General features: G+C 39.5%; 1 protein-coding gene across 1 annotated transcript in view; it reads left to right on the plus strand.

The window, feature by feature from the left end:
* POU6F2 (POU class 6 homeobox 2) overlaps window positions 1–7503 on the plus strand; it is a 251697-nt gene extending 244194 nt beyond the window's left edge. The window contains 2 exon segments of the mRNA XM_031554003.1: window positions 3410–3578; window positions 6791–7503. Coding sequence (XP_031409863.1) covers window positions 3410–3578; window positions 6791–7295 — 674 coding nt within the window. The 3' untranslated portion in view covers window positions 7296–7503.
* The last annotated feature ends 2610 nt before the right edge of the window (window positions 7504–10113 follow it).

Genomic DNA, 10113 nt, shown 5'->3' on the forward strand with positions numbered 1-10113 from the left:
TCTCACATACAAATTATTCTTCTCTTTCCCCTGAACTCCACTATATTTCCCATTAGCAATGCTTTGTCCTGCCTCTATCATCCAAATTATATTTTGTTGGCTTTTCTCTGCCAGCTCTTTCTCCTTCCTGACTGGGGAAAAAAACCCCTGTAATCCCTTCCACAGTAGAACTCTACACAACAGAAATTTGCTTTCTCCTTTGTAGTGCAACTCTTTCCTATCACCAGAGAATCTGCAAGCATTGGAAACTCGTAGAATGTTCATGGAAGAATTCAGAATTGGGAGGGGAGTAGTATTCCCTTCAGTATTTAGGAAGGTTTTAGTACAGGATAACCCATGGATTTTTTTCTTCTGCTCTGCTTGTCCATCTTCTCTATCCACCAGGACATTCAGTGGAATCTTAGTTGAATTTCTTTTTGTTCTTTTGCTCTATGTATGTTTCATATAGTTGTCCCAGAAAACTCATCTTTTTCGAGGGCCTATTAGTTTCACAAATATAACAATCATAAAGTATGAAGCCGTAATATACATTCGGGATCTTCACTCTAAATATTGTTACTGTAGATCCTAACCATTTAGTGAGATTGGCATTCTTTGTTTTCCTCTTGGCTCTGTGCAGTCTTTTGTAAGAAATCCACTTAATTTAAAAAGTACCAGTTTAATTACAGTCTTCAATCAACAGCTCTTCCTAAAATGTGAGCTAAACTCTACACTTAACTGTTTTGAAAGATTAAAACTTACTGAAACCAAGTCCATTATTTATTTGATTATATTTTTGCATATGGATAAATTAGTCCACAAAGTCCAAGATTATGTATTGATGACATTTTAATGACAATAGAATAAGACAGATAGGTGCTGTTACATGATGATATCAGTAGAGAGGGCTTCATAGTACTACCTGAGTAGTATGGAGCTGATAGAAATCAAGGGACTACTTCTGTGGTTTTCAAATGGCTTTGAATCACACCTGGAGTAGAAGTGTTTCTGATTTGATACAAACACTGTTTTCCCTCGAGTGCAGAGATAAAAGGCTTCAGCGTTTGTGCCCACCTCTGTAAGCACTTTCCTTCTCCCAAAGATACTATATAAGAATGAAGCCTTTTTCTCAACAGATAGTACACCATAAATAAGGATGTACTTCCATATTCCTGAAGTACCTCAGAGGGGTTCTTTTTTCATGTTAAGGAGAACTCTGTCCAGTTTTTCTCTTGTCCAAGATCCCTGTGCAGGAAAGGACTTTCCATGATACTCAGTGTTATGACCATGTCATACCAGAAGAATTCAGCAGAACTTGGAAGAACTTCTATATAAACGTGTGCAAGCATAGAACCCCTTAGCTTTCTTACCTCCCTCTATATTCTTAACAGGAATCTGGGGGGCAGGAACATTACAGGTGACAGCAGCAATAAAGTTCACCAATTTGAGCATTCTCTGGGAACATCTGAATTGTGTTTTGTACCATCCCTCTAGTCAGAGGCCTTAAAGTGGAGAGAAGAGGTGAGAAAACTCACTGTCTTAGTGCCCTTTACAAAAGTGAATCTGAGGTCATTATCATTTATGAGATTTTGTAAATTTATCTGTTGCCATCCAGAGAACCAAAGGGCTGATAAGCAACCAGCTCCACTCTGTGCTTATGAAAATCACAACTGGTATGCAGGGTAGACTGTGTATAGGATAAGGAGGAACATTTCACATCCACAAAGGCAATTACTTTAAAAACCCACTACTTATAAGCAAATAATACGTTTCCTAACTTTATACAATTTGAGCACATTGATGTGTGTACAGATGCTCTCAAGAACCACACTGACAGGAGGAGTGCTGAATATTGCCAATACAAGGTTCAGCCTATATGTTTGTTCAACTGTATTCTTAGTTCATGTGGTTCCTGACTACATATATGAGTATTCTAAAATACGATTGCTACACATGCTTTTTTCAATCAGGCTTCAAATGAATGTAGGATAAATTCATATAGGAGAGAAGTCTTTTCCCTCTGTCTCTATTATTGGACTAAAAGATTTTTTATAGGACATTTCCACCATAAGGGAATTTTACATCAGGTTTGTAAGTCTGAAAATACAATTTTTGTTACTGTAATGCTGACATGCCCTTAGCTGTAGCAGCACTAGCAGGAGCCAGGGTAATATAGGGTTCAGAATAGTAACGTAGGCTAGCATTGTCCTTGGACAACTGCTTGTATTTACAGAAATTGATGGGTTATTGTGCTGCAAACTTTTCACCTAAGAAGTCTGAGAAATGAGGTGAAGAACAATAGAGATGTCTCGCTGGGAGAATGGCTTCACTACACGCAGTATTGCACAACACTTTGAAATCTTCCACCAGCCAAGTCCCATGCTGTCTCTGGCTTGGCAAACGCTTTCATTTAGCCAGGGATCAGTAGCTTGGGGGAAAAAAAAGTTCCATTCTCCAGCTGTTGTGTCATCTCCCTTGATAAGTCCTAAATTGGCTGAGTTATCCAGCACCAAAGGAGCTTTTCTGCGGTAGACATGCTTTATTATGTGCCCTTTCAGGGACAAAGGCTTCTGTGTCAGTAAAACCACTATGGAGAGCAAGGACAGATTTACTCTCACAGCATCATAAGCATTATCTTCTGAGGGGCTAATGTAAAAGTAAAAAATTGTGCAGCATTACCAACCAAAGCCTAATGGCTGATGTTGCAAATACACTGCTCCTTGATTATCAGCCTGATGGGAGGCAGAAGGAAAACTGAAAGGCTGCTTTTCACAAGGGCGTATTTTAAAATACGATTTTTAAATGAGGAAGGGTGTGCTTTTTGTTTGAGCTTGTTCTTTCGATGGGTTAGTTTGGATGTTTGACTAGTGGTTTGGGCTGAGTATTGTGGAATAGGGAAGGAAGGTTTGTAAATCTCCTTATTTGACAGTTATTTTAGATGAAATGGAAAGTCTTGCTTTCAAATAAAAAACCCAAGCAGTTTGTGCGTGTGTTTTGCACTCTCCACAGACTGCAAATAAATACATTGACAGAAGCCTGTCTTGTGCATGCAGTGAGAAGGGGGAACAGGGAACATGACTTGTCAGAAGTGGGAGGAAATATTGTGAAGCCCAGATGGCAGTGAGGACCCCAGCCAACCTCACTGCCAAACCCTCAACCCAAGCTGAGGGGAGCTTGCCCATTTTTCAGGAATTCAGCCATGATGTCTTTGAACATCTTTCACCACCACCTGGAAGCACTGCTGCTTTGTTAGATTTTAGCAACCTGAACATCCTTTGTAACACACCTGGCAAAGCGAGCCCGCTTCTGTTTATGGGAGAAAGAGAGAAGTACCAAAAAATAAATTAACATGACAGTGAAACATGGTGTAAGCCTAGCCCACTCATACATGACGTGAAGAACTGACACAATTCAAAAAATATTTCAACAGATCCTCAAACAGCCACTGGAGAAGTGGATGGGGTGAATCTGGAAGAAATCCGAGAATTTGCCAAAGCTTTTAAAATCCGGCGCCTGTCCCTTGGCCTGACCCAGACTCAAGTTGGCCAAGCCCTAAGCGCCACCGAAGGCCCAGCCTATAGCCAGTCTGCCATCTGCAGGTAACAAGTTACATCATAAACTCTCCTCTCCTCTCTTTGTTCTTCAGAATTATTCAGTTTATTGTGAGGAGCATGCTCAGGTTGGAGTCATATTTTTTTAGAATGTTATTTTTTCTGGGATTTGAACTCACCAATGATGTTGGTATCTTGGCAGATAAGATGTTCTTCTTGTGTAGCCCTCAAGTAACTTTAGTCTTTTTTTTTTCTCCCCTTCTACATTTTTTGTTTGGTTTTGTTTTTTCCCTTCTACTTTTTGAACAAGTGAGAAACAATGTTCCTAGCATAGAGACTTAATTCAGTAGGCAAGTTGGAAACCCTGCTGGTGCTGGATAAGCACCAGCTGACCCTCTTCATACTGTGCCATTTTCTACAGATAGGGTTACTGAACAAATATTTCATGGCTGCACCCCTGCTAAGTTAAAACCTGTATTACTGTGGTTAGCACTTCATGTATAGGATGTTAATGATTTAACTAGGCAACACAGAAGGGAAAAAATTATCCTTCCTGCTATCTTGCAAATCAGCAGCTATTCATTTTTATCACCTAAATATATATTAATAAATAAATTAATTAAAAAATAACAGGCAACCCATGTATGCAAAGCAGGACTAGAAATGTGCCCTAATCATGGGAAATAGTAATACAGTCGTAACAGAGTTAGTTAGAAGCAAGCACTGTATATGCATGTATGTGTGTTACAGTAATGCCATGTTTATGCATGAGATAACAAACACACTTAGGTAACAGCTTTTTCCTCTTGGGCAATGCCTTATAGTCCTACTCCATCAGTGAAAGCCAAGAAACCAACTCTAAGCTCATTTAAGTGGATTTTGTTCTTGGTGATCCATGAAATGTTCTGTCTTTTTATCTGCTCTTTATACTTTTAATGTATTCCCCATAGAACGGAAGTGTACTTTTCCTGCAGTTTAAGACTAAGGTTATAAATAACATCAGTATGGGGTAGTGAGCTTGCAGCTCACATTTTGCTCAATGATTTTCCATAAAACCCATTGATTGTTGTTAAATACAAAAAGCTCCATAGGATCCTCTCACTTCTATGGCCTCCCCTACTGTTTTTTCTTATAAGATACCTCCCTGTAGAAAATAACCTTTATTCAGTCTATACAAGGATACTACTGCTGGGAAATTTGTTTCAAGACTTGTATATCGTTATTCCAAACAACATGTTCTGCAGTATCAACACTAACAAGCAAAGCCAATGATACGAATGCTATTGCTCCCTGTTGCTTAAGATTTTTTTCTTTCATATGGTCCGTTGGTAAAGAATGCCTATAACAGGTGGAGTTTTTGGCAATTGCCAATTTGTTGTAGCCTTAAGATGCTCTTTAATAAACAATACTTCTAAGTGATAAATTGCAGTTCCATTTTGCTTAAGCCTAATTTGCTGTCTCCTAATTTCCTCAATCTACCTCATGCCTGAGAAAACCAGTGGGGATTATTTGAATTTTACTAAGTGAAAGGGTTCTTCACTAATGTATTATCATGAAAACCCAAATCAAGAGGAAATTGGAGCACAGACACAACTAAGTAAAGCCAAGACATATGGAAGCCTTTGACAGAGGGCAAATCTTGCCACATTTGAGGGGTAAATGGCTCAGAACAACACGACTGGATGCAGAAGTTGGTCCCAGACATTTGCAAAGTAGTAGTGGTTTTTCCTTCCTTTGGCTCCCAAAGATGAATATCATTTTGGGGTGTAATAATCTGCTATGACTGTGCATTTCTTGTTAGAAGTGCATTATTTATGCAGTTGTTATGTTCCAGTGGCAGTATGCTGCTCCTCAGAAATAGAAGTTTCAACATTTCTTTTAATGTTAACAAAGGAGATTCAATGGAAGGAGCAGCAACGTAATCAAGCTGAACAACCGACATGACCAAAATATCACTGGATGCCAAGGATGAACACCTTGCAGCCAGTCCCACACTAGGATGCCAGGAGTGTTACTATTTGAAGTTATTATTATTATATTTTCGTCTCTTTTTTGTTTGTGGGAAATGCTTTGTTTGTTACTGAAGTATTTCCTGCAGCTGCCATGTGCCAAATAGAGTCTCCTAAAGCTGCCAACTCCAGCCTTTGAGTTGCTTTGCACCAAGATATTGACTCAGCCAGTCTCATCTCCCATGCACAGCGTGATCAGCTGTGGCAGTGGTGCTCGAGTACTGGGAAAGCTGGAGAGGGCAGCAGCACCAGGCAGTAACTGTCTCCAGGATTAAATATGTCAGAGTATGGGAGGGACGTGGGTGAAGTAGAGAAATACAAATGGGTGGCATCAGAGGAATTGGGCATAGACATTTTTAATGCATCTTAAGAGAGTATGAACCTGATAAATAAAAGAAACAAATACTTACATGACTTGAAGAATGAACTCAGCTCTTCTGCTTGTTTATGAAAAGATGAAAGCTTTGTGTAGCTGCTTTTCCAGATGTCTTATAATACTTGTAAAATCTGGTTTGGCAAAAGACTTTTGATGGCAAAATGATATATAGAAGACCTCATTTACAGGAAATGATATCATTCTGGTACGGGTTGTAGAAATCCCACAATAAACCCAGCTTGGTGCCACAGCGTATTAGTAGACTATTATACTGGGTTTCATCTGGAAAACATGAGTCTGTCTTTGCACATTGTGGGGGTAGTGAAGATAATTGCAAAGCATCCAGCTGTTTCAGCCGGACACCACTGGAGCTACGGGAATCTGTTTTGGACACAGAAAAGGGATATAGTGTTAACTTGCAAACAGTGAAAATTGCTGAAAAATGAAAGGAAAGGAAATGTGATATTCAGAGGCTAGTAGCTGCCATTGGTTTGTATTATTAAAGCTGTGGTATTTGGACTAGATGGGATGGGAGGGGAAGCAAAGGGATTAATCGCAAAGAAGAGACGATAAAAAGCAATTGCCTTCGATGTCATTTCCTGTAATTAGATTTTAACCTGAACGGTTTTGAAGATCATCAGAAATATGAAAATGGGAGTCATAACCTGTATTATTCAGCGTGCTTAGAATTTTGTAGTATTTGTTTTGTGATAGTTTAAATATCTAGCTATATATATATATTTATAGATATAGATATCTGTTAGTTTTGGTAATCCATTGTAAATTATCTCTGCCAGTCAATTAGTCAGGCAGGCAGGAAGTCCCACCCTGGCAGAGCATCAGTGTAAGACTCTTCTTTCTCAATTTTCCCTCAGACACACCATCCTGAGAAGCCACTTTTTCCTACCACAGGAAGCCCAAGAGAACACTATAGCTAGCAGTCTGACAGCCAAACTGAACCCTGGCCTTTTGTATCCTGCCAGGTTTGAAAAGCTGGACATCACCCCTAAAAGTGCCCAGAAGATAAAGCCGGTGCTTGAGCGGTGGATGGCTGAGGCTGAGGCCCGCCATCGAGCAGGTATGCAGAACCTTACCGAGTTTATCGGAAGTGAACCATCCAAAAAGCGCAAGAGGCGTACCTCATTCACGCCACAGGCCCTTGAGATCTTGAATGCTCACTTTGAGAAGAACACGCACCCCTCTGGGCAGGAAATGACAGAGATTGCAGAGAAACTGAACTATGACCGGGAAGTAGTTAGAGTTTGGTTCTGCAATAAGAGGCAAGCACTGAAGAACACAATTAAACGTTTGAAACAGCATGAGCCTGCGACAGCAGTTCCTATGGAGCCCTTAACAGACTCACTGGAAGAAAACTCCTAAAAGCAAAACAAAATAAAACCACACACAAAAATCCCTGCACCGACAGAAACCTAACCATTCGAACTCTGTGAAAATACCTGTTCATCACCCTTGTAAGTAAAAGACTGAGAAAACTACAAGAAGGACAGAACAGTTTATAATTGTCCGTGGGTTTTCCTATATAAAAACAAAACAAGGAACTGCACAACACTTAGCGTGTGTGTCGTAGAATTAGTTCCCCAAAAAGAAAAAGCCAGTTGATTTTGTTTTTAATGGACTTAAAGTAAACCAAATAACTGCTGACTTTTTCTGTATATTATGAAAACGTGAACACATTTTAAGGAAAAAAAAAAAAAAGAAAAACAACATAAAAAAAAAAAGAAAAAGAAAAAAAAAACTTTTATCTGTTTAAAAGAGAGTACAAGCCTGCCACCTGGAGGAGTGATTGTAGCCTTTCAGGTATCAAGTGCTGATTCACTATGAAAACTATTAACCAAAGTCAGAAACATGGAATTGCAAACTAGATTGTTAGTCTACTCTTTTATGGGTGTAAATCTGTGTTATGAATTTTTACATTTGTATTTTGCAAAGAGGAAAACAACAGGATTAATTTCTCTCATCCATGGTCACACCCCTGCAGGTGTGTACAAACAGGTGTCAAAGCCATTCCATCGTGGTCACCTCCTTTTCTTTTGTTTGTTTTTAGCCGACAGTTATGCAATCTCCAAGTGTTTGGGTGCCAAAAATCGTTTTTTTTAATTGTGATTTGCAGGGTTTGGTATTTGTCTTCTAAGGGTGTAAATCTCAGTTTGCATTTCTATATTTGATTTTTTTTTATGACTCTTTTTGCTGCCTTCAGCTCATTCTCCACCCTTTCCCTACAATCCCATAACCCAGTACTGTTTGAAGATATTTAGAAAGAGAAGTGCAACCTGAACTTTCATACCGAAATGCTGAAATACAGTAGAGGACAAAGGATTAGGATTGTGTCTGATAAACTGGCAGCTCATTGTCAACTGCATAGCTTGGGATTTCTCAGTCCTTTCGTTAAGAACCTTGAGAGGCTACCAAAATTCATTTGTAGTATGAACGTAAACTGCACACTTGGCTCAGTACTGCGTCTATATTAAGGCTCTGTTTGAAGCAATTTCTCTCCAAAGTCTGCTAGCCAAAGAAATTTCCTGAGATTCTGATGGAAACAAACAGATAGGCCAAGAATTGATGAGGGTGTTCTGATCGTTGTGTTACTATGGCCTGCCTCAGTGGTAGTGCTTCATTTCTTCTGCTTTTTTTTAATATTATTATTTATTTATTTGCATCCTGATATAGATGTTCGCCCATTGTCAGGATATAGGAAAACCTACTGAATATCTTTTGGGGATAGTGAAGTTGGTGACCTGCAATATGCTTCAGATGAGGAGCTTTCCCTTTAAAGACAACTTGTTTCTATAACTTCCATTTTGATAGGGCAGACGTCTGCTAAAGCACTTGGACACTGGACATAGGAGCATGACAAGGCTCATGAGAGAAAAGTGTTGCTGATTCTAGATGGGCTACATTCTGGTCCATGAAGGTCACCGTGATTTTCATCTTGTGATGAATGCTGTTCCAGCCTGTGAGATTTAGCCCATTATTAGGATGGAAGTTACGTCTTAAGCAGAGCTTACCAAAACTTAGCCTTTGCTATTTGGTCCTCGCTATAGAGGGGATAGAGTAAAATTCTGCTGATGTAACTTTTGCTTGCGTTCACTGACTTCAGGGTTGTTGTACTGGATTTTGCTAGCCTGCCCAGGATGCTGAAGAAGGCTGCCAAAGTGCTGGAGTCTACAAATAGCACATCTCATACAGAATTATGTTTTCAAGAACTCAAGGCTATATCCAAAACACAGTGAAAGAAAGACTTCCATTGATTTAGCTGAGCTTTGAATCTAGCCCTTGCTATTTTATTAATGGGATTTGCCATGTAACGTGGAGTGTTTGTTTCATTACTGGTGGAGTTTCAAAGCTTCTGAGGCTATCATCCGTGCCAGAAACTGCATCTAAATGTGAGCACTCTCAAAGGTCAGGGTTGGAGAGCACTGAAGTATTCAGTACTCCAGACTGGGCTCGCATCCAGTGAATGCATCCTAGACTTTAAGCTTCAGCAGGGTATGTTTAAGGATATTTTCAGTATTGCTTTTATGGGAGGAGAGTGAGAATTGTTATTGACTGTTTTCCAACTGTTGATATATAAACATCTTCTGGGGAAAAAAAAAAAATAATAATATTTGAAAAAAAACCCTCGGTAACCACAGGTAAACTGTGCGGGGGCCCAAAAAAGCCACTTTATCCAAGCTAAGCATGTGAAGCATAGAGAGCAAACCTCACAACAACATCTGCCCCTCTGGGTTACCTTTTTTCCCCTCTATTCACAGGCACCGATTTCCATGGCTGTATCTGTTTATCTATACCAAACAGAGCTAAACGTACAGCCAGAATTCAATTTACATAATGATCAGGAGGTCACCCAGAAATGAGGAGGGAAAAACAGATAGTATTTGGAATTGGACACCCTATCCACATCTCCAGCACACTACTAATTGTCATTGACGCCATAAACATTTTACTTGTTCATCTGCCCTTGAGAGCATCTGCCCTCCCCCCATGCCAGTCATCAACAGCCTGGGAACAAAACCATCAACCATTTGTTGCCTAAAACCAAAATTTCTGATTCTCCCAGAGACTGCTCTAAATTTTGTGATGAAAAAAATCTCCCAAGAAAAGTTAACTAAACGGCATACGAAAGATACTAAATGTTTAAAAATATGCTGGCAGTGGTTATATAAGGTCTTTTCTGTTC

This window comes from Meleagris gallopavo, chromosome 6 (assembly GCF_000146605.3).
Source record: "Meleagris gallopavo isolate NT-WF06-2002-E0010 breed Aviagen turkey brand Nicholas breeding stock chromosome 6, Turkey_5.1, whole genome shotgun sequence".
Taxonomy (NCBI): domain Eukaryota; kingdom Metazoa; phylum Chordata; class Aves; order Galliformes; family Phasianidae; genus Meleagris; species Meleagris gallopavo.